The sequence below is a fragment of the Dipodomys ordii genome, unplaced genomic scaffold, assembly GCF_000151885.1.
Source record: "Dipodomys ordii isolate 6190 unplaced genomic scaffold, Dord_2.0 Scaffold5, whole genome shotgun sequence".
NCBI classification, from domain to species: domain Eukaryota; kingdom Metazoa; phylum Chordata; class Mammalia; order Rodentia; family Heteromyidae; genus Dipodomys; species Dipodomys ordii.
In genome coordinates, this window is record NW_012267221.1 from 15,925,118 (window position 1) to 15,952,966 (window position 27,849).

At 38.5% G+C, this 27,849-nt stretch overlaps 1 protein-coding gene across 1 annotated transcript in view; it reads right to left on the reverse strand.

The window, feature by feature from the left end:
- Positions 1 to 27,849, reverse strand: part of Grb14 (growth factor receptor-bound protein 14) — an 83,026-nt gene that overhangs the window by 25,207 nt on the left and 29,970 nt on the right. The window contains exons 3-7 of the mRNA XM_013027857.1: positions 9,179 to 9,300; positions 6,850 to 6,924; positions 4,243 to 4,380; positions 2,151 to 2,261; positions 1,865 to 1,960 (exon numbers count right to left, since the gene is read on the reverse strand). Coding sequence (XP_012883311.1) covers positions 1,865 to 1,960; positions 2,151 to 2,261; positions 4,243 to 4,380; positions 6,850 to 6,924; positions 9,179 to 9,300 — 542 coding nt within the window. The remainder of the gene's footprint in view (positions 1 to 1,864; positions 1,961 to 2,150; positions 2,262 to 4,242; positions 4,381 to 6,849; positions 6,925 to 9,178; positions 9,301 to 27,849) is intronic.

The window sequence follows — 27,849 nt, forward strand, 5'->3', positions numbered from 1 at the left end:
CTATGTTGGATATGAACATTACAACTTGGGGGAGGGTAGACAGGAGGGGTAAGAGAGAGATAAAGAGGGATAGGGTAACAATGATTAAAAAGAAATGTACTTACTGCCTTACATATATAACTATAACCTCCCCCCCAGCTCATCACCCTTTTCAATAAAAAAAAAAAACAGAAAGATATAATATGGAGGGAAGAAAACTATTTTGCTGAATAAAAATCAGGTACAGGTTTCATATTAAATTATTCTGCTTTTATGAATTATTAATAGGCAAATTCATGGAGACAACATGAAGAGTAGTGTTGTCCGGAGTTGGGAAGTACTATTTATGGGTGTTCAATCTGTTTTTGAAGTGGTTGTGACTATCGTAGGTGCTTCTTGATTGTTTATACTAAGTATAAAGTATAAAAGTAGTTTAATTTTCTATTACATAAAATTTTACATCGATTTTAAAAATTAAAATAATACAAGATGTTGTTGAATAATAGGATGGAGAGTGATGGAAGGGGTGAAACTGATATCGATGTACTACATGTATAAATGGGCATATCGGAGTGAAAGCTCTTTGTAGAATTATTTAGGTAATTTTAATAAAATTACCTAAATAAAAACAGGAAAAATAAGAATGCAACACAAAACTGTCCTCTAATCCCTGCAGGATAACTCATCAGATTGGGATTATCCTTCCCTTCATCTCTCCCTTGCCAAGGATGGGAGTAAAATAAACCAATCACAGAAGTGGCTAAGAAAGAAGTGGCTAAGGGCAACAGCAGAAGGAAAACCATGAAACTGAAAAACTCAGAAAACTGTAAACCAACAGGAAGCTTTTTGTTAAGACAACCACACCGCCTATCAGCCAAAATAAAATGAGAAGCCTCAAGTTTCAAATAAGATCCCACTCACTCTGATTTTCATTTCCAAATGTCACAAAAAGTTATTGTAATGCATTGTTAGGAATCTAACTCTTCCCTTGTACATAATACACACAGAGCATAGCATATATAGTCTATAAATTGGTAAATTATCTTAGCTTCCAGGTATGAATTATAGAGTTCTTGGGGAAATGCTGAAACATCACATTTTAGAGAAATGATTTAAGCACACCAGTAAACCATATATATGGGTGACTTTGGCAGCAATAGGGATAGTCACATTCTTTAGATTGCACATTTTCATCTTTTCTCAATTATGACTACCATCTTTCACACCAATTTTGATGTTTTCTAAATGAAGCATTGGTCAATTTTATATTAAGGTTATATTAAATTCACTGGTGTACTAGTTTTTTAAATAAAGATGTCTAACCAGGCTACTGCCTACTTAAGAGACTAAGATCTGAGTTTAACGTCAAGCCAGGCAGGAAAGTCCCTGGGATGCATATTTGTAATTAATCATCAACAAGCCAGAGGTGGAGCTGTGCCTCAATGGTTAGAGACCTGGCCTTGAGCAAAAAAGCTCAGGAATTACCCAGGCCCTAAGTTTAAGCCCAGGAAAGGCACCATTTTTTTTCAATACCTATTCATGGGGAAAATTCTCGAAACTTGACTTATTAAACTAGAAAGCAACTTATAAAACCCTTACATGAACCTAAAACAATTGCAATAAAGATATAATCACTAGGGTCATCTTAAAACATACTTCAGGTAGGTTTACTGGCAATCAAATGGAATCCTTCTTTCACACACAAAAGATATATGGACTATGTTTGCTTTTTTAAGTTCAAAACAATGAACACACTTGGTGGTGTATTTTTTTTTCTTTCTCATCTAGCCACACCATTCATGGTGAATTTTCGCATGATGTTTTCAAACTCTCCTGGTACCCATCACATTGAACATAAACTTAGGCTCCACTTAAGAAAGATTACCTTAAGCAATCTAAGGGCAGTCACCCAGCACATCCTAGTCTGTTCTTCTTCCGCACAGAACATTTTCAGGTCTCGGGGCCCTCCTGCTTTGTTAGGCTAGAAGGCCACAGCACATTGTTTATCGTTAATGCATATCTTGAAGGTAACACCTGTTGAAATAAAAGCCACTAAAATTCTCCTATATATAATAGAAAGCTCTCTTTTTCAAAAGAAATTAAAAGAAACTTAAGCTTACCTAAAAGGCTGAGACTTGCTTTACACACATATCAAAATATTAAGCCTGTACCTTAAAGCAGAAGCCATAGGGTGTCGGAGCTCCATGTTTTTTTTTGCCTGCCACTGACACATAGATATCACTAGTGCCAAATTCGCTGAAAAACTGCAAGTGCCGTGGTTCCTTAAATAATAAAAATAAAACAAAAATATATGCACAAATATTGAAATAATACATGGTTTCCCATTTTTGTATTTTGATTACATTATGATATGGGCAAAATTATCTATCTCACACAGAATTTTCCATACACTGTCATAAAAATAAACTCAAAAAGGATAAAATGAACTGTATCCTAAAGTAGCCAGTAACTCCATACAGGTTCATATAAGATAGTAAGTGGCAAATTGTTTATAACTTAAGTTCCTTAATTGCATAACCATCATATATCCAATTTTCAATTTAAACTTCTTTTTCTCTTTAGCCATCATTTCATGAAATGTAAGAAAGAAAGGATAGTCAAGAATGAGTTTCTCAATATTTTCTTTATCTAGGTTTCAGACAGCAGCCTCATCAACAGCAGAAGGTTAGTTTGAGATTCTGTAGCAGTTTGAGAAGGAAAAGAGAAACAGTGGTGATTCCTGCTACATTTAGACTCAAATATCCCTTGGATTTGTGGTCTGGGTGATGCAGTACAGTGAGCTGGGCTCTATGACTGTCATTTTCTATGGAAAAAAGGAAGTGTGTATAGAGGAATTCAGGGAAATTACCTGCAGAGGAAAGTGTCTAATTTCCAAAGCAAAGTGGGATCATGAGCAGCTATTTCTTCTCTTGGAAATCCATGAGATTTATAGCTGGTCATGGGAAATCACTGGGTCACATTTTTCCAGGATAGGTTAATAACTTGGAGAAGTGCTTAATTCTGAGGGTGAATATATAATCAAAAGTGGCCAAAATGCATTTGTTCTCTAAGACCTTCTACCAGTAGTGTGGTCTCAGACCAGCAGAATCTCCATCTTCCCAAAGCCTGTTAGAAATGCAAAGTCTCAGGGCATACCTCAGACCTGTTCAGTCAGCATCTACATTTTAACAATATCCCAGATGATCTCACATGAACTAAAATTTAGCAGCCAAACACACACATGCACTTGTGCTCATGTATGCACTCTCTCTCTTTCTCTCTCTCTGTCTCTCTTTCTTCAGTAATCTGAGCAGCAATCCCACACAAACCCTAAGAAATTTGTCATTTAGCAGGATACTGACATTCTTCTCTGCATGTTACCTATCTTTAAGCATTTTATCCTAATAAGGTTTATCCTTAATTGGGGAAGAAGGCAGAAAATTGTAAAAAATAAAATAAAATAAAACTCAGCCTAGGGCCCTTGGAACAATGAGAAAGGAAAGAAATGTCTTACTACCATTAAGATGTTTGCTTTTATTACTTCATTCTTTGATAGAAAGTGATTTGCTAACAGAAAGGTTTTTTTCTATAAAGTTGATGACTACACTTCTTCCACTCACTGATATTGCAAAAGTCATCATTATAACTTGGTCATTCAAACAGCAATGAAGATAGCTCAAGGAACACTGGCTAATAGTAAGAAGCATGTTGATCTCTTCTCCTGATTTACTTTTATTCTAGAACTGTACATGGATCAAAGAGTAAAACACTAGTGCAAGATGGCACAGAAAAATCTATGCACATGCACATAGAAAGAAGGAGGTGGGAATATAAGTATAACTCATCGTATAGCTCCAAGGCTTGCAGAAGTATCACTACAATTTCCTGTAGAGTCTGTCTATCTGATCTGGACTGCTTCTGATGATTAGTTGCATGTCTTGATGTGAAAGAAAACATGCAAACTACAGTGGACCTCAAAATCTAAAACCTCAGATAAGAACAGAGGGAACTCAGGATGGAGAAAAATAAGCAACTATGTTGCTTATTATGTACTTAATAAAAAGCATACAGATTACATCAAGCATAGATGGAAACCTTCATGAAATAAAATGAAATAGTTTTAGATAGATTATAGTAAATGGTTTGGATCCAATAATAATTACCAACTCTTGATTTAAATAATAACCAATACAACAAATAAAATCTCATTCTAATGTATTGTTGATTAAATCATCAGAACATACCATGGATACTTCAACTTACCTTTGATGTCCCTTTAGTAGAAAAATACAAGCCAGATCTTCTTAAAAGGAAGTAAATTTTTTTCCAGGACTTCTTTCCCTGTTCTTTTGCATGTAAGAAGCCATGAATTTCAGGATATGTACTTGAACTTAGAAACATCTAGAAGATAAGGATATGACATTGATATCATAGATTTTCAGCAATTAAATATAAACAAAAAAAGCCAAACACAACATCCTTTATAACTATAGAAATCATATAGCACAAACAAGAGAAAATAAGTCATTCCAAAAACCTGAGATAAGTTCCCAATGAAAATATACACTCTCAGTGATCAATATTTAGCTAAAACCCCAAATTGTAAGTTATCAAAATATCTAGTTGATAAGCTGGACATCATCAAGAGATTTAAATCCTGATACTTTTCATCATTTTATGTGGTTTCACTTAATATTTTAAGTTTGCCTACCAACTTCATTTATTATAAAGTATAAGTAAAACCACAACCCTGATTTCAATTTTTAGGTGAGAAGTTGAGTCAAGTCATCTACCAACTACACCAATATCTACCATCCTGTGTGCTCTTCTGAACCATGAAGAGAGGTCATTTGTTTCTCCACTCCCTTAAATATGGGTGAATCTAACATAGTTTTGACCAAGATAGAGGAAGTGACACTGCCACTTCTAGAGAGTCCCAGCCCCATGACTTCACTCTTGGGAACTAGCTGGCACATAAGGCATGTGATTAACTTGAGAACTACAGTGTGTGAGAAACGTAACGAACTACAAAAACTTTGGAGAATGAGGTAGCATGTGGAGCTAGGAACAAAGCTGTACTTGAACTAAAAATACCAGTCTGGAAGTGGAACCTTGGTCCCCAGCCTTGATCCAAAGTCAGAGATGATCCACCCAGAAAACTGTGCGCAAATCCCTGATCCTCAAAATTGTTGGCAAAAGGTGAACAGGTAATTTAAAGCCATTCAGATTTGAAAGAATGTGATACACAGTAATAATTAACTGAGGCTGTAGGCATGAATTGTTCAGGAAATGGAGACAGAAAACAAATAGTTATATGTGAGTGGCTGTGTTCAAGGTCTTTAATAAGGCAGTGGAAATATATTATTGTCCCATTAGAAGAAGAAAATAGAAATCCCTAATAAATGGAAAAAACTGAAACTAAAATAAATTATCAACAAAAACTATGTAATATATTTTAAAGGACTATTCACGGAAGCATTGGTGATAGATATTTGTATTTTAAATGTGAATTGATTTTTTTATTTAATGAGTCACAGATATTAATTAATTGACATGCAAAACAGGCAAGCAGATTTTTTTTTAGTTTGAGTGCTTTCCAAGTTATTAAACCAAACCAATTAAATTTTTTAAAGGGAGTCATAAAGGTCACACTAGAGAAAGGAGAAACCTTTTAAAAAATGGAAACATTGCCTCAGTGGAGAGAAGAGGTCAGGGGCATGTGCAGGACTATCTGATTCCAAAGACTGATTTCTCTTGTTTTTGTAATTTAACATTAAAGCAGTATAACTTATAATTCTGGGAGAGGAGGGTTTGGGGAGGAGGCAGAAGGAAATTCTCGATCTCCAACTGTGTCCCAATGGTGAAGTGTCCAGACTGAGATTAGGGGTTCTGGACTGCTGCCATTTACCCTAATATACTAAGGGAGTTCTGGGGAACCCAATAACACAGAAGCAGCCTGTAGGAAATTCTCTTGGGACTGATCATATACCTCATGTGTTCTGAAAAGTAAAAACAAAACATGCTCTATTAGAAAGAGCACAGAAAACAAATTAGTGGTAGGTATGTCTACCTAATATACTAAAAGTCATGCTATCTTAGAAATGGTAAATGTTGTCTTCATTAAATCCCACAGGTTCCCAAGTGAGCACAGCAAAGCCTGAAGCACCGTGCAAAGAACCATACAACCTGCAAAAATAAACTACCACATTTCTGATAACAAAGCTACAAATGCACTGAAAATAAAGTAATAGAAATCATTTACCAGTTTTAACAGCAAGGCTTAGAGAACTACTGTCTCAAAGAACTGACCATTTGGAAGAAAGGAGTCAAAGAGGTACAATGCTAAGGAGATTTTAATAAGGTATACAAGTATTAGCAATACTAGTTGTATTCTTGAAAGTATCTTGAAATGGTATGCAACTTTTTTCCATCACAGATATTATAAACGTTAGCATGTGAAATGGATGTAGTCTCTATTTTCCTCCACTAATTTAATTGCTAAGTATTTTATCCCAACAAGATTGAGGTTATTGATTATAACAGCTAATACTAAGTATCTAACTCGGATTTTTATTTTTTCAAGTACTTACATATTCTTTACATACAAGATAGAGAAAATTTTTGCCAAGTTTCCTTTCACAATAAGCATTTTAAAAATTTAAAATCCTTTAGCAAATAACCAGGGAAAAGAATATTAGCAGGGACCTTTGTTCACTTAGGTTTTTTTTTTATTTCTTTTTGGTTTCTCCTTCAGGAAAAATTAATCATTCAAGGCATATCATTTCCAAGTCTAGGAATGAGTGAATAAGGGTGTAAGAGTTTCCATTCATTGTACTATTATTGACATGGTCTAATTAAAACATCTTTTACCTGCACAATCTGTGGAGGGGATATTTCTCCATTGGTTTCAGTTGCAAAGGACACCATGTGCTCTGGAAAAAAGTACTGAGGAAAAGACACAGGTTAAGTTATCCCCAAACCCAAATTAAGAAAACTACGTTGCAATTGATATAGAAATCTAAAGCCAAAATTCTCTAAACAAGTGTGTCTAACATTTATACAAAGTAATTATTGAGACCATGCCAGTCCTGGAATTCAATCTGTGGGTATCTTTAATTGATGCTGTAGGATTTCTCTACTTTTTTTTTTTTCCTCACTTCTATTAGTTGTGGAAGGGGGATGCATTTTGACATGCCCATATATGCAAATTATGTCCCTTGACCACCCTCATCCTTCATGCGCCTTCCTCCCCTTTCCCTTAGCAAACCAATCTCACCAAGCCTCATTATTCCATATCCACACACTGGCATAAAATATTTTGAATTTATTTACCTATTACTAATACCTCCAGAGAAGACTTGATTTCCATCTTGTCATTTTTGTCAGCTCACTGTTCAGAGGGGCTTTACTGTGGAATTTCACACTTGCACATATTGTTTCATAACCTGCATATGCAGAGCTGAACCTGAAGACTAGCAGACACCCCCAATGGTGCCCATCATGGAGATGCTAGTGCCTGGAATGATCAAATCCTGCCATCAAGCTGGCAGTGACCTTGCTCCACATTTCTTTCTAAGTCCCCAAAACTAGGCATTAAAAGACAATTAAATATTTTGCAGTCAAGACACAGAGAAGTAACAGGAAAAAGTGATGCTGCCGAGGATCCCATCCCAGAACAGAAAAGAGCCAGGATGCAGTAGTGTTGCTCAAAGTCTAGGCCTAGGCCTTCCCAGTTACTCTTTTTCCAGACTTGTTTAATCACACAATTCAGCCAGGGAAGTTGCTTAAAATATGAATTCCCAGGCCTCAGTCTTGCCTTTTCTGAGTCAGTCAGTCTGGGGAGGTCTTGGATTCTGTGTTCTTGATAAGAACTGTGACTCCATTAAGTAAGGTTCAGGATGAGACAAGTTTGGAAAACTACACGCTGCTAAATTTCTTCCAAAACAGGGTTTCTCAATAACCATTCTACTAACATTTTGGTCTAGTCTATATGCATTATACAGTTTTCAGCAACATTCCAGGCAGTGGGTCTTTAACTTGATGGTATGACACCCAAAATATCCTCAGATACTATAATGTGACCCCCAAATTGAAAAAAAAACAAAAACAAAACATTGCTCTGGGTCTACAAAAGGCATGTCCAGTCTTATTTAAATAAAATTCAATAATTCAAAAGGATGGGGAACTAAACCACACAGTTCTTTAAATGTGAGTTAAATTCATGCCTTAATAAAGATTCACAACAAGAATACACTTTCCCCTTCAAACCTAATTCTATTTAATTTTTATTAGAACTCTTATTTTCTTTTGTCAAAGATCATCCCATTATGTTTCTATTAATAAGTTAAAATGAAGGAGAATGGAAGATATCTTTCAGGGTTTGAAAATATCCTATTATGGTGTGTATCATATATATTTTATAAAGGATCATTTCAATCCAATTATCCCAAGCTTCATGCAAAAATACGTTACAGCTGCAGAGACAAAAACAATTTAAAGTAATGAGCCCAGAGGCTATTCTGATGACTCTGGATACCCAGTCTTCATTAGGATGTGACACACATTTATTTTCTTTTAAAGAGACTTATAATGAACGTAGTAGTTACTAGATAATGTACTGATTTTTAATCCCATTTCTACTTAGCTTAGAAATAACTGCACTGCAAACAACATTCATTTAAAGGTTGACACATGTCAATCTTACATTTCTGGTTAAGCTACAACACTTCCCATAACCACCAATTACTTTAAAAGATTTCCTATTTAAACTTCCTAAATATTTTAAAGAATTGAAGCTCTAATATTCTGGAATATACTTGAGACCCTACAGTAATTAATTTCCCCCGACCAATGTATGGTTATTTTGCTTTGTTCTGTTTTCCTTAAGGACAAAGGAATCAGCATTAATTTCCCCAAATTAGGTTTCCCTATGCTTTTAAATTAAATAATCAAATTCATCTTCCTTCAGATTTTCTAAAAAAAAAAAAAGCTAAAATATAAGTTCCCGTGTATGTATCTGAACTTCCTAGTACGATGTTGACTAATAATTGCTAAAATGAGAATGTATGCATAATGTTAATGGAGTATATACCTATACTACTAAATTAAATTGTATGTTATTATTGACTAATCCTCCTCTTCATATAAAACTTAATGGGTTCATTTAATTTCCATTGCTGCTTATGGAGATTTCACTTACCATTGGGTTCTTGAAGAATTCATATTTGGCATAATTTTTTCTAAAGTATAGCTTATTTTCCTCTCCCATTCCCCAGGTAGATACCACTTCAACCACCAGCTCATGGTCTTCTATTGCTCTTTCTGTAAAGAACACTTTAGTGAGTATGTTGACAGACAGTTTGACTGGCAAACAGACCGTATAATTATATAATCATGCAAGTATATAAAATAGATGAAGCATGTGTTATTATTAAACATAGCAAATTTCAGTTTGATCCTAAAATATCCCAACTGGTAAGATTCCATATCAATTCTGAATTAGTAATGTCATTATACACTGAAGCAGCCATCCATATCCATGCCATTTTTGCTAACTCTCATTCTGCTTTTATTGCTGTGGAAAGTACAATATGAGTTTGGTAACAGAACTGAGACATGAAAGCTATTCTTTCTGCAACTGAGATGTGAGAGCTATTCTTTCCACAACTCATCACAGTGCCAAAATTAAAATATTTGTTCCAAAGTTGAACAATTCACCTCATTAAGAGATGGAAGAATTTTGACAGGTTCAATAAGCAGTTAAAGCACATTATCTGGGTTGTTGAAGAAAAATTTTAAATAGGTACTTTAAATGAAAAAGTTGAATGCAGGTAGACAGAAGTTTTTAAGAAAGCTCAGTTTCTTGTGGCACTTGACACTTTCAAAGCGAATATTAAGGAAATTCTATTTTGTATTAACAATAAAGGCAGCAAAACAGGCTGGGAAGGTGGCTCAGTGGTAGAGTGCTTGCCTTGCATGCATGAGTCCCTGGGTTCGATTCCTCAGCACCATATAAGCAGAAAAAGTCAGAAGTGGTGCTGTGGCTCAAATGGTAGAGCGCTTGCCTTGAGCTGAAGAACTGAGGGACAGCACCTAGGCCTAGAGTTCAAGCTCCACGACTGACCAAAAAAAAAAAAGGCAGAAAAGATAGGAAAACCCTTAACAGAAAAGACAAACTAAGCAATGACAACTTTAAATAGATAAAACAACAACAACATGCAAAGATTCTATCTTAATAGTGATGATGACATTAATAATAGTATTGTTCACAGTACAACCCAGACTATAAAGTACCCAAATACCTGTAGCCAGGAGAATGAATGGGTGATAGAAATGCCCACAGTACCGCTGTACTACAGCCATGAGCAAAAGTGTGGATGGGTTCAAACACAGGTGAAAAGGGCCATGGCAGGACCCTGACATGAGGTTCAAAACAGGGAAAATTAGCCTGCGGTGCTAAAACTTAGGGTAACGAAGTTTACCTTGCAAGTGGGGTGTGGGGAACAAGTAGGATAAGGGACACAATGTCTGAGAGCTATCTGAGCTGTCCACATGTGCTGTACACACTTCTTTTTTAATATTTTTTATTATTTATTTTTTATTGTGAAAATAGTGTACAGAGGGGTTACAATTACATGGGCAAGATAATGAGTACATTTCTTATCAAGCATTGTAGCCTCCTCCTTTGTGTCCCCTTCCAATCCCTTCCCATCCTCCCCGCCCCCCCCACCCTATCCTCTCCACTCACTCCCCCCACACACCAAAGTTGTAAAGTTCGTTTTCAACATAGTGACTTGTACATCTCATTGTTGCAATGGGTCCACCTGTATCCCTATTTAAACGATTTGTTTTTCCCTTTCCCCTCCACAAATTATACCAACATCAAATACAGTGAATCAGGTGTTATACCATGGGGGAGGGACATACAAAGCAACAAAGAAATCATCTTATAAATGTGTTACAAACAATCGCAAGAAAAGAAAAACATTTTTTTTGTGTGTATGTGGTGGGGAAGTCAGTATGGGGCCTTGCATCTGCTAGCCAGGTACTCTATCAATCACTTGATCTATACCTCCAGTCATTTTGTGCTTTAGTTATTTTGTTCAGATAGATTCTTGTTGTGCCTAAGCCAACATCAAACTATGATCTTCCTATCTATGCTTTCTATGTACCTGAGATTATACTTGTGAACCCTACCATGCTTAACTTGTTTACTGAGACAGGAACTTCACTAATATCTGCTCAGGCTGGCCTTGAGATGAGATCTTTCTGATCTCCAGATCCCATGTAGCTGGGGTTATAGGCATAACCCATCATGCTCAGCACCATTTTTCTTTTCTTTTAGGGGTGTGTGTGTGTGTGTGTGTGTGTGCGTGCGTGTGCGTGTGTGTGCGTGTGTGTTGAAGCACACACACATGCCAATACAAGAGCTTGAACTCAGAACCTGGGTACTTGTCCCTTAGCATTTTCAAATACCACCTGAGCCACAAAGTCACTTCTGCATCTTTTTTTTGGTTGTTTAATGGAGTTTAAGAGTCTCACAGACTTTCCTGCCTAAACTATCTTCAAACCACAATCCTCAAATCTCAGCCTCCAGAGGAGGTAGGATTGCATGCAAAAGCCACTGGCACCCAGATTGCATCACTTTTCTTATTTTGTGTCATCTTTCAAAATGAAAAAAGGTGTAATCAAATTTTTTTCTCTCTTGTGATTGTTTCTAACACCTTTATAAGATGATTTCTTTGTTGCTTTGTATGTCCCTCCCCTACGATATAACCCTTGTTTTCACTGTGTTTGATGTTGGTATACTTTGTAGAGGGGAAAGGAAAAAACAAATTGTTTAAATAGGGATACAGGTGGACCCATTGCAACAATGAGATGTACAAGACATCATATCAAAAAACAAACTTTTCAACTTTTGGGGGGCTGGGGAGAAGGTGGAAGTGGGGGAGGGGAGATGGGAAGGGATGAGAAGGGGAAACAAAGGAGGAAGCAACAATGCTCAGTAAGAAATGTACTCATTACCTTGCCCGTGTAATTATAAACCCTCTGTATGGTATTTTCACAATAAAAAAGAAATTAAAAAAAAGAATTATCAATACAAAGGAGAAAATGGAGAACAGCTAACTAAGAGATATAAATTTCTACTTTTTTTTTAGTGTTTCTAGACCTTTTTGAAAAGTATCTGTGTCTTAGAAATTCAATGCTCAGTAGTGATCTGTGACCTACTATACCTGAACTCTTAAAAGTAATGTCATACTTAAATAGGAGCTTCCTCATCTGAAAGGAAGTTCTTGAAAAGTACCCAATGAATATGGATGAATTTGAGTTAAGTGCATCTACACTCAGAGCTCTGTTCCTAACTCTGATTGTTCCTCTTCTGTCTCACCGACTGGCTCCCTTCACTGCCTCTCCTTCCTAACGCATAGTCCTTGGATTTACTCTCTCCTTTATCCCTCTCTAAAGGAATTCATTCTCCTCTTCTTCTATGACATCTATCAGGTTCCTTGAAGTGAATCTGTGCCTACAAATGCTTTTATCCATGCTTCAGTCCTAACTGGGATACTCTCCACCATCACAACCACAGTTTGTTGAAAACCAAAATCAAGAAGGCTCTTCAAAATAGCAAACACAATTACCATATGATTAAACAATCCCACTTTTGGACACACAGCCAAAGGAAATAAAAATAGAGATTGAAAGAAATATTTGTTCATTAAATGTTCATAATAACATCCCCAAGAGCCAAATCAGAAACAACCCAATGGCTGTTAAGGGATAAATACACACAGTAGGAATGAGGATCTGACAAAAAAGTACAACATGCTTGAGCCTTGAAGATATATGAAGAGTGAAATAAGACAGATACACATGTTATGTGATTCCACTTACATATGGTACCTAGAGTGGCCAAAATTCATGAAGGACTAAAGAACCGTAGTTGCCAGGGAATAGGGGAAATTAGAAGTTATTGTTGTTTAGTTGGCACAGAGTTTCAGTATGGAAAGATAAAAGGTCCTAAAGAAAATGGAGGTGGAGTTTGCCTATGAATGTGAACACATATAGTGCCACTGAACCGTGCATTTAAAACTTGTAGGGTAACTGGATGGTGGTGGCTCACACCTGTAACCCTAGCTACTCAGGAGGCTGAGATATGAAGATCATGGTTCAAAGCCAGTCTGGGCAGAAAAGACCATAATACTCTTATATTCAATAAACCACCAGAAAACTGGAAGTGGTTGCAGGGATAGGAGGGGAAAAAATAGAGAAGGATGGAAGTGAGGATGTTGAACTAGATGCATTATATTCATAACCTGACTTATGGGATTTTAATCTTTTTGTAATCTCTTAAATTTTTAAAAAGTTCTTATGAGTGATGAGTTGGGGGCAGTACAGAAAGCACTGAGGGTCTTCATTAAGTTACATGAGACATATTGACAGCAATTTTATGCTATGTACATCTGGCTATACATTTGAAAAAAAAGCTGAAAAACATACTTGAAACTGATTTTGCTTCCTAAATTCTCTTAAAGTTGTCCTGCCAACCTTTACTAAAAGAAGATAAAATCAAAACTTACCATGGTACCTTTCTTTATCTCCATTACAATATCATTTGCTTCTCACAGCCACAGCTGCTAGGTGTTGCTCCCAGTGTGTCTCAAAAGCCCCAACCCTATTCCCAAAACCAATCCTCAGGTGCATCTTCTTACCTCCTCTCATTTCTACTTCCTCCAATCCAACCTGGGAATTGCTATCTTGGAAATCTTCCTAGAGCATCCATATTAGTATAAATCCTGCCCACAATGCATTCCTACGTCTACTTGTTACAGCAGTAAACCTATTAATCTGGCAACTACAACTCATTCATTCATCCATCCATTCAACCTATCGTCAACTGAAGACCACAGTGGGTCAGACATTCTTCTTGGAGCTGCAATGTTGTAATAGACAAAATAGTAAGAAATAACGGCCTTCATGGTTCTTTCATTCAAATGGTAAACCCAGATGATAAGTAAAAAAAAAAGTGCATATTAAAGATGGCAATAAGGCCCAAAGAAGAAAATGGAGCAGGGAAGAGAGGGGAAGGGAGTCCATTTCCAGTGGTGCTCCAGAAAAGGCTCAATGAGAAAAAGGTTTGAGCAAAGCCCACAGGAAGAGAGCCCTGAGCTGAGGGTAAGGCTGATTTGTTCCCAACACAGCAATGAAGTTAATGTGACTAAAGCTAAGCGAGAAAAGGAAGAGATTCCCAAGAGAAAAATCAAGAAATAAGAGTCACAAGATGGAGGAGGGGGACACAGCACAGAAAGGACTGGGTGTCTTCACTGAGTTACATGAGACAGCATATTGAACAGAAAGATATATATATATATATATATATATATGCATACACACATATATGCATATATATAATATAGGTAACTTATATATAATTATATATAATTCAGGGCTACTGAAAATTAGATATGAGTGAGAAAGCAAAGCACTTAAGGATGATGTCATGGGCTTAGTCTCAGCCCTGGGAAGGACTGTATAAGCATTTAGGTGTGAGGGAGAAGGGAAGTAATAAACACTGAGACAAAGAGACAAACTATTGTGATAAAGAGACAGAAACTGTACCTTTTATAAACTTTTGATTCTTGCCTCTGTCTACTTCTCACTCAAACAGAGATGACACTTGAATCTTGTAAAACACAGGTACCAATAAGTAAGTGTACTTTGTTTTGAACAATATACCTATTTTCTCTGTAATTACAGTGAGAAAATTTCAAGGTTATTAATCAAGACGCTTGCGTGCTTTCTTTGCCAACCTGAGTTCCTTTGCTCCAATTATCACTAATAGACCCTGGTTTGTTCTCAAAATTCACTACAGTATACAGAGGGGAAAAATGTCAAAGGCATTTTCTTGGGTTTTCAATCCTCTAAAAGCAGATTTTGTCAAACTTTGGCAAATATAATTGCTTAAGAAGAATCATGCTTGAACCAGACTTCCATCTATCTAGCCTTGGTTTCCTGGGAACAGAGTTAGTTAAGGGGTTAATGGGGATAGAGTGGAAACTGTGTGGGAGCTGGATACTACCAGGATGATGTAGGACCCAATAATTTCCTACCCTGCTTCTACCCACAATTGGAATGTTTTCTGGGTAGTAAAACACTAGAAAAGTTTACAGGTGTTGTGTAGCTTAAACCACAGCCTTGACATTTCCTATCATCAAGAAGTGAGAGGCAATAGCTGAATGTAACGTCAAGTTGATAACTTTCCAAATATGGAGAAGGGGTGCCACAGAGTCAAGTTCCCCAGGGGGAACATGGGAGGAGGGCAAAGAGAAGACCAGCAACTTTAGAGGCTTGATGCTTTAGGCAGTAGGCTTTAAAGGAGCAAGATTCCAGAATATGAAGAGAACAGAGGAGTAAGAATTAGCAACATGCTCTATAGGAAATGTACTCATTACCTTACTCATGCAACTGTAACCCCTCTACAGTAACCCCTTTACAATAAAAATATTTATAAAAAGAATTAACAATACTTCATTTTAGCCTTGAATAGGATGTTGGAAAGAGGATATCTCAACCTTCACCTGTGCATGCCTCAAACCTGTGTGCAACTCAGTGATGGAACTTTAATTATTTACCCCAACAAGGCTGGAACAATCCAGACATCCAACAATGAGAGACTAAATTCACTGTTGTTAAAAGGAACAGGAAGTAGGAGGAAAATGAGGGATGGGGTAACAAGTTTGACAAGAAATTTACTTATTACCTTACTGATGTAACTGTAACCCCTCTGTACATCACTTTGACAAGAAAAAAAAAAGAAGGAACAGGAGACTCTGAAACAGGAACTTATTCCAGTTACAGAAATAAAGGAAGGTACAACACTGTATGATTTAAACTGAGAACTAGCTTACTGTTGTATTTTATGTTAATAATACCCAAATAAGCTGAATAATGTTCTTAAAGACATCAGATCCTAGTCAGGATGCAGGTGGCTCACACGTGCAATCCTAGCTACTCAAGGATGCTGAGATCTAAGGACCTCAATTTGAAGCCAGTCCAAACAGTCTACAAAACTCCATCTCTAATAAACCAGTGAACCTCTGTACCAGAGGCATAGCTCACACTGTAGTGTGCCAACTACAAGTGTAAAACTCCAGCAAGATCACAAGGCCCCGAGTTCAAGCCCTGGTATAAGCACAAAAATAAATGGGTGTATAATGAAGATATCAGCTCTTCATTCCTAGAATCTATAAATGTTACCTTATCTGAGTGATGAAGGTGTCATTGAATTGAGAACACTCAGTTGGGGAAGATAGCATTGATTAACCAGTCAATCACAAGCATCCTTTTATGAGAAAAGTAGAAGGAGATCTGACACAGACAGGAAAATGCAATGTGTTTCAGGTGCCAGAGAGGCAGATTCAAGTGGTGCCACAGCAAACCATGGAGTGCCAGCAGCACTTGAAACTGGAAGGAGGAAGGAGGAGACTCTTCTTAAGAGTCTCCAGGACTGTGACAATATATACTTCTATTGTTGACCAAGTTTGTGGTGATTTGTTACAGTATCCTGAAAAGTTAGTATAACCTAAGGAGCAAGTTCCATGTCATTTTGCAGATGGACACTGTGGTTCAGAATAGCCAACCTGCCCAAGTTGATTGGCAGCCAACTTGGCAGTGTTACTCCCCCAAGATGATGGTCTGTCTCCAGCAGGGTAGCACCCCAGCCTGCATGCAAGGTCTAACACATAGGAAACCCAGACCTCTGCCGGGTCTGTTGCATCCTACTCATTGTTTCTACATCCTCCTCCTCATCTCCCATTTCCCTGCAGTTGTCATGTTTCCATTTTCTTCATTGCTTTTATTTTGAAATGTGTTCAATACATAGTTGCTATTTAATTGGAAATGAACATGTTTTGAGTGTAAAAGATAATAATGGCACCATTTCAAATTATACAACTCTTTTTTTTTTGTCAGTCATGGAGCTTGGACTCTGGGCTTAGGCGCTGTCCCTCAGCTCTTCAGCTCAAGGTGAGCACTCTACCGCTTGAGCCACAGCGCCACTTCTGGTTTTCTAGTGGTTTATTGGAGGTAAGAGTCCCACGGACTTTCCTGCCTGGACTGGCTTTGAACCGTGATCCAGACTCCTGAGTAGCTAGGATTATAGGCGTGAGCCACCAGCGCCTGGCTTTCAAATTATACCACTCTTAACCTTCCACAAAAGTAACAGAGATCATTTGAATTTGGACTGCACTTAAAACATTAAAAACAAAAAAATCAAGCTACATTTGAACAGCTGTGACAAATCTGTAACCAAGGTAAAAGTGCAGTATAGGTGGTTACCAAGTAGAATCTGACTGGGGTGAAGCTTGAGAGGTAGAAAGCCTGCCCAGAAAGACAAGGCCCTACATCCAAACCAAATAGCACAAACAACAATAGCACACAAGCAAATGGCCCTAGGAGACATAACTGTTCATCACACTTAAAGAAAAATTAGCATCTGTTTTATAATGTAGATAACATAGTGAACTAAATACAGTTTCTCTTTCTTCCTCCCTGCCTCCCTCCTTTCCCTTCTTTTTTCTTTTTCTGTTCCTCTCTCTCTCTCTTTCTCTCTCTGCCTCCCACCTTCCTCTCCTCCCTCCCTCCTCCTCTTCTCTCCTCTTTCTCTGTACATGTGTATTCAGTAGGGGTGGGGGGGCACTGTTTTGTGATTGGCTTCTATGAGGCAGTATCTCTCTCTGTATCTCAGGCTGGCCTCAAACGTAATTCTCCTGCATTTGCTTCCCAATTACCAAGATTACAGGTGTGTTGGGCACCAGTGGCTCACACTTGTAATCCTAGCTACTCAGGACACTGAGATCTGAGGATCACTGTTCAAAGTCAGCCGTGGCAGGAAAGTCCAAGACTCTTACCTCCAATAAACCACAAAAAAAAAAAATAACGGAAGTGGTTCTGTGGCTCAAGTGGTAGAGCACTAGCCTTGAGCTAAAGAGCTGAGGGACAGCACCCAGACCCAGAGTTCAAGCCCCACAACCGACAAAAAAAAAAATTTACAGTTGTGTACTACCACCACACCTGGCAATAAAGATGTAGGTATGACAGAATGATAAAAGCTGCTAAGGCAGATTACTTTGACAGGAAAAGAAACATTCCTTAATAGAGGTGAGACACTGGAGAAGACCAAATTCTTTTTTGCTGCTCCTATTTGCAGAGCACCATTTAAGACCTGGGAAAAAGAAGAGGAAAACACTGGACAAGATGGCTTTTAATAAACTTTATCTTGACTCTCTTCCTTTAGACCTATGCTAAACCCTGCTAATTTTCAGCACCTAAGAAGTCCTTCTAAATAATTCATATTAAAAAAAATAGAAACACACTAATCCTACAACTAGAGCTCTTGTTGCAACATCCAAAACTCAGACCTTTTCAGAGTTACACTTAAGAAAAGACCCCTGGTAATTTTCACATAACTTCATCATGATTATTTTAAAGACCTTATTTTTAAAATTTCATAAAATCCATCTAAAATAGTATATTAAAACATATTATTAAAATGTTACAGATACATTTTTAATCATTTCATTCCCAAGCATCATATTTCCTACCCCTAATTGGCTAACCAATAATTGATGAAGCCTATTTTTAAAAACTTCTTGAAGTTATTTTCTAGAAATTGGAAAGTGAACTACAATAGTCAAATATGTAGTTAGTAAAACAGAAGGAAGGTATTTTAAAGTTACTTCTAAGAAGCAATCAAGAAAATGGAAAATGAAAGAAAAGCTTCAAAAAGGTCTTAAAATCCTTTAAACAAAAATGAAAATGCTCTACTATTTTAAGTTTTATTTTTGTTTCTTATATATCAGTCAGGTCTTATGGTAATAGAGAGAAATATTAACAAATGAAGACAACTGAGTGTAATTCTGTTTTCTGTTTAATTTTCAGAACCTTTCACTTTAAAAAAAAAAGAAAAGAAAAGAAGAAAGAAAGAAGTTTCTTCTGAAACTGTTGATTTAACTTCAAAGTCTTTTAAAAAACCTCAATCCTTCAAGAATGGGAAGTGCTCACCTGTGACCTTCTGCCTGGATTTCTTCGCTGAATCTACTGAAAATACAGTGTAGGGCTCAGATAGAAACCTGAGTCCCTACTCTTCTCATCACTTGATAAGAGAAGAAACAAAAGTGGCTTTTACCTCTAATTCACCCAGAAAACAATTCTTGGTATCCCTTTGTTACAGGAAACTCCTAGAGACAAATAGCCCTTGTACTTCTCCATGCTGGGCAGAAACTACACACATTCTGTCAATCTTATTTTCACAAAAATGAATAGCCTCTGACCAAGCAAAACAAAAATAGAAGATACAAAAAATCATACAGAGCTCAGTTTCTAAAAGGTTCCTTAACCTAAGAAGGCCGCCTAATACCACCAGGATCCCCCGAGAAAATTGCCACTGCCAGATACAACTCCCCAAGTAAAATAATACAAAAGTTGTGAGGTTTCAGCTTGATATTGATGAATCCTTTGTAGTTTATTTCTCCAGAAAATCAAAATAGCCTTTGTGTTAACTCAGACCCAACCATGAAAACATGTATAGTCATAAAAATGCATTCTTTTTCCACATATGTTTGCCTATATGTTAATCTCAAGATGAGTGGGTAAATATCTGGAGTGCTTATAAATGGCTCTCACAAATTGCAAGTTACCCAGTATATAATTTAAAAAGTAAATTGCCATCTTAGCATGGGATACAATTTCTTCGGACTCTTCCAAAAATCCCTCCTTCTCTCTACTTTGCAAGCCATTCTTTGTACTTTATGTGCCAGTTCCATGGCTTGCACTCTGGGCCTACCTTGGCTTGCTAGCTCAAGGCTGACACTCTAACAATTGAGAATCACTTCTAGTCTATCATGTTGTTGGTTAACTGGAGATGAAGTCTCCTAGGTAGCCAAGATTCCAGGTGTGAGCCACTGGTGCCTGGCTTTAAGCCATCCTTTACATTAGATGACATAAATGTCTAGCAGTTCAATAAAATTTAGTTCAAACATATTTGTCTTTGACATTGGGTTACAAAGATACACACAATGCACACACACTAAGTAAATGTAACTGTTGTCAATGAATTACTGTCTAATTTTAATATTATGACTACTAATGAGATAGCTATAGAAAACATCATAGCAGCAACAAAGATATCGAATTGGCCCAGAGGTTCAGAAAGATGCCTGAGCCAAGTCTTAAACAAAAACTTTTAACATTTGGCCGGGCACTGGTGGCTCACGCCTGTAATCCTATCTACTCAGGAGGCTGAGATCTGAGGATCGAGGTTCAAAGCCAGCCCGGGCAGGAAAAACCGTGAGACTCCTATCTCCAATAAACCACCAGAAAACCGGAAGTGGCGCTGTAGCTCAAGTGGTAGAGTGCTCGCCTTGAGCTGAAGAGCTGAGGGACAGCGCCCAGGCCTAGAGTTCAAGCCCCACGACCAACAAAAAAAAAAAAAAAAACTTTTAACATTTTATTTATTTTTTCTGATTCCTAAAATGATACATTTTAGGGAATGTTATAGATAACTGAGTCACAATCCATCTTTAAACATACCAACAAAAAAATAAGCATATAATCTTTTCTTCTTTTCCCTTCTTGTCTTTTCTCTGGGTCTCTGTGAAAAAAACTGCATTGTGTTTACAGATTGCTTTTAGCCAATCATCATTACACTCTTATATTTGCTTACAACTGCTTTAAAAAGGAAGTACTTCAAAACCATGACCAAAACCCGCTGTGACTCAGTATGGATGTAGTATATTTTATACTATTAAGTTTGACTTTTCAAATTAATTGGTACTATAAATAATCTGCTTTGAGTAATCTTATTAACTAATCATAAAGGCTTAACACCAATTGTGGAGCCCTACATCTCACTATGAATTCAAACATTGCAAAAGTTCCTAGTGTCTCCAGGAACCCCCTCTGTTGTGCTCAAGACCTGCAGTCCTCTGAACATCTGTGAGAACAGGTGGTGGCAGCCAGTATCCCGATCATCTCAAGGAAGTGCTTCAGGTCAGCAGTGCCATGTGCCTAGGAGCTGGGCATCGTCAAGAAGAAGGTATGTCTCCTCACAGCTTTCACACAGCACAGGCAAGTACCACCCAGACCTGAGAGTGGTGTCCTCAACATTTTTATTTTACGCTTCCCAAATTGCAATGCTAACTTAGCTTTCAGTAAGCCTGGATAGCTGAAGATGTTCATCTTCATCTTGTTTTTAAAGGGATTATTTTAAGAAATAGCTAAAATAACTAAAAAGAACAGCCCAGGAGCTACAAAGCAGTTAGCCAGATAAAGATGTGTGGATGTGCTAGAACTCAAGATAGGGTCCTCACTGAGCATGCACAAGGCCCTGGATTTGATCCTCAGCCCCACTAGGGAAGGGGTTCCCAAGATCTTAAAAGCATGAACAAGTCAAAATGAGTGGAAACTGCAAACCATGTGTAGGAACTTGCAGCCAGTTCTCCAAATGGAAACTGAAGAGCGTGTGTAAGACACAGCTGCAGGTATGAAGGGCAGGCAGGTCACAGGCACTAGAAACCCAGAAAGGACATTAAACTAATGCAGTGGGAATCATGTCTGTATTCAAATGGATCACATTAGTGCCCTAGACGCAGAGGGACAGTTGCCAAGCTGACATATCTGAAGAGAGAGTTGGTGGGACCTGCCTGCAGTAGCAGAGGCTTATAAGAACGTAAAGGGAAAACCAGCAGCTCTAGCTGTATGACCTTCCCTTTATTCATTCATTCAATCATTCATTCATCCATTGTAAATATTTTGACCAGTTCTAGGATGTGAGTGGCTCCCAGAATGGCACATCTCCTAAAACTCTGCATCAGGGCCCACAATTCTCAGCACAAGAGTCAGAGAGCAACCTGCCCCAAAGGCTTCACAATTTTTTTTTCTGCTGGTGATGAAGATGGTCACAATCCTGAAAGCTTGTAAATCATAAACAGCACAGGAAAGTCGTTATCAGCTCCAGACAACAGGAAATGTGTCATGTTCTTTTGTTTTAAAAAATGTATAGTGCAGTAGCTACTTCAAGGCAGGCAACCATGAACTATCCCACTCCAAACCCCCACACTGTGCCTGCTTCTGTCCTTAAGAGACAGTAGATTTGGCTGTACACACAAACACAGTTTCATTAAAAGCCTCCAGTCATTCATTTTGCTTATTAAAGCCACTCACAATGATATTCACAATGGAAATCTCGGCTGTTCCTAGCAATGATACAAAAATACAATTAATTCTTCTTTCCCGAGGACTCTCTAGGTATGTGCTTGAGGTACTGTGTTAATTGCCACTGTTTTGTACCATGGCTCCAATTAGGAATCAAAATGGGAGCAAGACAATCATGGATCCCATTAAGTTCAGGAGGAGTTGAAGCTGAAGATCTCTTCCCCCACCCTATGAACTGCCTCTTCACTAACAGCCAAGGCGAGAACTCCATCTGGGGAAATACAGTGACATCCAGTGGCTGCTACGTAAAGCACACTCTTACAAAACCAGCTTTAGTAATTTGTGAAAGAGAAAATATTTGTTGGTACAACGGCATTTTAAACTGAAAGTCTATAATTTTGTGTGCAACTAGACCCATAAAATAGTATAATTCATAATCAGACAATTCAAAGATTATTATGATTTGAAATCAGGAAATCGGGCTGCTTTCAATGATTTCTCTATTAAAATTTTCAGCAATTTGGGGCTGGGAAGGTGGCTCAGTGGTAGAGCGCATGCCTTGCATGCCTATGGCCCTGGGTTCGATTCCCCAGCACCACATAAGCAAATAGAAAAAAGCCCGAAGTGGCACTATGGCTCAAGTGTTAGAGCACTAGCCTTGAGCTGAAGAGCTGAGGTACAGCACCCAGGCCCAGAGTTCAGGCCCCACAGCTGGACCCAAAAAAAAAATCATAAAATTTTCAGCAATTTATAGCCAATGATTTAGGGCAGAGAAGTACTGACATTGTATTTAAATGCCAAACATACTATTATCATTCATGTTGTATAGAGGTTCAAGAACAAGCAATTTTCTAACCTGATCCTCTTGCTCAGACAAAACAAATATCTGGCTTTGTTTTCAAGTGAATCAGGCTAGCTCAGTTTGATCCCAGTACCACCTGGATGAAGAAGGTTTATTTGAAAACCAGCTTAAATTATGTCATGTCTGAGAGGTGGAGATGTACTATAAACAGAGACAAACCATCCACCAAATCCCAGGAACACTTTGCTTGATAAAGTAAAATGAAAGCAACCTGCTTCAGAGGAAAATACATAAACTTTAGTATCTTATGGGTCGTGGATTTCTGTAGTGTTTAACCCTGACTGAAGTGTTGCCCCACCAATTTTTGTACCATTTTAGATAAAACAGATATTAAATAAAACCTTATTATGTACACTAACAGTGCAATCACACACATGCATTCCTATTACAAAACACTAATAAGATTGAAGTTCCCTTTACCACAGGAAACAACATTCTGAATATAGACTTGGTCCCATGAACCCACTATAATTTTGAATGTCAAGAATTCCCCTTCTGACTTCAGTACTCAGTGGTATAGTTTGATGGGTCAGAAGGAGAACATGACTATTAACAAAGAATGTGGAACTGTACTGCTTTTATCTTGGTCATTAAAGTACAAAAAAAAAATCTCATCCATACCATCAGTTAAAACATTCTCGATTGTAGGGCCTCAGGATCTTGAAAACACTAAGCTTCATACATATACAGACCATAAGGGAAGAGGCGGAAGGAACATGGACAAAGTAGCAGGAATGAGAGGTAGATAAGGACTGTTCCAGAGATCTGTGGGTAGTGTGATAGAAATGAAGAGCACTACCTCATGTTCCACAAAGGTGAAAATGTAAATTCTAGCATGGTAATAGATACATTCAACAGTAAATCAGAGAACAAATTGTTCTCAAATTCAAAGACCTCCAAACGCTTTCCTCTGACTCAGTGTAAATTCCAGTTCTACTCTGTGGCCTATCAGACCCTGTAAGGTCTGGCCCTGTGAGATTCTCATCCATTCCTTTCCACCAAGCAGATTCCACTCTAGGGGCACTGTCCCCTGGGCTGTTTCTTATACACAAATACATTGCTAAATCAGGGTCTTTCCAATGCTCTCTCTACCATCTGGAACAATCTCCCATTTAACAACTGCAACCCCTGGGCAGTGTGAGCTCACATTCTCTAGTCAAGCAGGAGGCCTCTAAGGCTTTTATTTAAAGCACATCTCCTGGCTGTCCCCAGTATGCACTGTTATTCTCTCTCTTCCTTCCCCTAGGAGCTTGTCATCACTTGAAGTGTAACAAATATTCATATTTTTACACTACTGGAACACAAGGGAAAAGGGTTTTAACCTAATTTTTCATACCAAATCCTCAGGATTTTCAAAATTATACAAAAACTGGCATGAATTGGTTTATTAAGATTTGCCATACTGTTTGAAGCAGAAAGGATGAGAAGAACTCTTATTTTATGTGGAATCTATAGGGAAAGGCAGAAATCTAAAAAAAAAATTCAGTATGCAAAAAAGCACGTCATCTACACAAGTGAACGCAGATACAGCGTATGTTAACAAAGAGAGACTAAGCCAGGCACATGTCTTTAATCTCAGCACTCAGAAAGCTGTGGTAGGAGGATCATGAATGAGAAACCATCCTCACCACATATCAGGACCCCGTGGAGAGTCTGAGCAATGCGAAGAACTCTACAGAGATTTTGAAATGCTAAATAGAGGCTCTCAGTGTTATGAAATTATAGATAATTATATTTAATTCTCAAGCTCTTTTCTCAGTTATGTACAATGAGATGAAATATTTTTGTGTCTAAAAAATATTCTTTTAGAGATGAGCACCACTGGCTCATTCCTGCAGTCCTAGAAAAAGATAAGGCTGAAACCTGAAAGATCAGTGATTCAAAGCCAACTAAGACAGAAATAACTGCAAGACTCTATCTCCAACTAACCACTAAAATGTTAGGCCCAAAGTGGGGCTCAAGAGGTAGAGCTTCAGCTGTGAGCAATATGAGTAAGATCATGAGGTCTTGTGTACAGGCACACACACATAAAATGTTTTTCAGGAGAGGAATGTAGTTGAATGGTAGAATACTGGCCTAGCATGCATGAAGCCTTGGGGTTGAGTCCCAAAACACACACACACACACACACACACACATACACGTGTTGTGTGTGTATATATGTATATATATATATATATATAATTATATATATAAAATACTACCTTCCTTTAAATTATTTTCATAGAAAATATCCTTTTGATCAGAAGAGGTCAGGAATGTTTCCTACACAATATGCATAGCTGACTAGCTGGTCACCAAAGTTTTTGTAGGGTTATTTTTTGCGGGGGAGGGGTCCAGTGGTTGTGAAGGGTTATGAGGCAGTGACCATTTGTTGCTTATCTCAGCTAGCAGAGCAACACGTGGTAGTAATCCAAACACCTGGTTGTTTGCCTTTTAAGCCCTGCAAATCTTTAGCTCCGGACTCTCCTCCTAGGCTCTGCTGTGTCGGAGTGTAGGATGAGGCCTGAGCTGCAACCCGTTTAAATAAAACCTTGCTTTTGCATTTCGGAACGTCTGACTCCTGGTGGTCTTCTTGGTAGGGGTCCTGGGACTTGGGCACAACATATTAGTGGGGGCTCGTCCGGGATACCCCAAGAGATCCCAGAGACTCAGACTCCAAAGGCAAGAAAACAGCGAAAAACAAGTCGTTTAAGGATACAGGTGGACCTGTTGCAACAATGAGAAGTACAAGTTGTCATGTCGAAAACGAACTTTACATCTTTGGTGGGGGGGAGGGTTGGGTGTGGGTGTGGGGGGAGGTTGGGAAGGGATGTGAAGGGAGGAGGAGGCTGCAATGCTTGATAAGAAATGTACTCATAAAAAAATAAAAGAAAACAGCGCTTTCAATTGTCTCTGTTAATTTGTCTTGTCCTGTTTGTCTGCTTTACTTTCGTTTTCCTTTGTGAGGATGGCCACTCCGATTCATATTGTGTAAAGGGTTGTCAAAGTAGATGTGCTTGTACGACAACCCTGGAGGAACTGGGAGACATCCCAGATCCTCTTGCGGGGGTGGGGGTCCTTGGAACCCCGCCCTGAGAATTATGGGGCATGGGTCAGTTAGGTGTTGGGACGGAACTGACCAAGAGGGCCTCCTAACTGAGGCCCAACTCACCACTGTGGGTCTGCTTCTTCTGCTTCCCCGTTACAGGAGTCAGTGGACCACTTCGGGATATTTCCACTTCGTAAGCTTTTTTTTTTTTTTTTTTAAACTGTCAGGCCTGAGTGTGCTTTGTTTGTACTGTTTATTGTTTTTTCGACTGAACGACTGACGGGACTGGAAACCATGGGCATCACTCCATCTAGCCCCCTAGACTTAACAAAAAGAAACTAAGAAAGAGGAAAAGAAATTGTACCCCCCAGTTTTTCAGGGAGATAACTTGGAAGAAGAAATGTTTCCTCCCCCATACTCCCCAGGTTCCTTTTGCAGAACCTGAGAATAATCAAGAGGAGAAGGGAGCTATAGAACCCTCAGCACCTGCCCTTAAGGTTTCTGAGGGGCCAGTCACTCCACGACACCATGGGATCAACCCCCCTTCTAATGCAGCTGTTTTTCCCTTACGCACCATAGGTCCTGTGGAAGCGGATGGTCGACAGCAATTATTGGCCATTTTTTACCAGTGATCTATACAATTGGCACATCCAAAATGCCCCCTTTTCTGATAAACCCCAGGATTTAATTTATTTGCTTGAAAGTATTCTCTTTACTCATCAGCCCACTTGGGATAATTGTAGTCAGCTTTTACAAGTCCTTTTTACCACTGAAAAGAGAGACCGAGAGACCGGGTCAAGGCTCCACATGCTCTAGAGAGGGTGCTAAAACAACCGCCCCACTGGTGGATGAGCAATGCCCGCATGGTCCATTACCAGACCTTGTTACTTAACCCCATGGGGATCAGCTTCTTTTGCGTACCTATAGCATTAAACCCAGCTATACTCTGCTGCTGGATCCAGATCTGGAAGCACCCCTGCATGACTGTGAGCAGATCCTGGCCCAAGTATATAGTCTCAGGCCAGACTTGTTGGACTTGCCACTATTGCATGCCGAGCATACCTGGTTCACAGACGGCAGCAGTTTCAGTCTAGATGGAGGAAGGTACACGGGCACAGAAGTGACCACAGACACTGAGATAGTTTGGGCAGAAGCACTCCCCCAGGGAACGTCTGCACAAAGAACAGAACTAGTGACACTAACAAAAGCCCTAAAAATGGGAAAAGGGAATAGACTAAACATTTACACAGACAGTCGGTATGCTTTTGTCACCGTGCATGTCCATGGAGCCATTTACCAAGAGAGGGGGCTGCTGAGAGTTGAGGGAAAAACTATTAAAAACAAACAAGAAATTTCAAGCCTCATCCAGGTCTTATGGGAACCAGCAAATATTGCCATTATGCACTGCCCTGGCCATCAAAAGGGAACTGATTCAATAACCAAAGGAAATAACTTGGCCAAACAGGCAGCTAAGGAGGTGGCCCTCCAGCCCAGAGCGTAAATACTGACTCTAGTAGACCCAGGGCCACAAGCTCTGCCTCCTGAGCCTCAGTACTCCCAAGAAGACTTGCCTATAAATCCCCGGGCAGAGAAGAAAATAAAGACTGGTGGAAAACTAGTGAGGGGAAACTTATTTTGCCAAAATGATTGGGCAAGGGAATTCTTAAGAGTATCCATCGGGCCTCTCACATGGAAACCCGAAGAATGTAGGGTTCCCTAGGCTCCAACACTCAGAAGTAAAAATTAGGCAAGGAAATCAACTCATTGA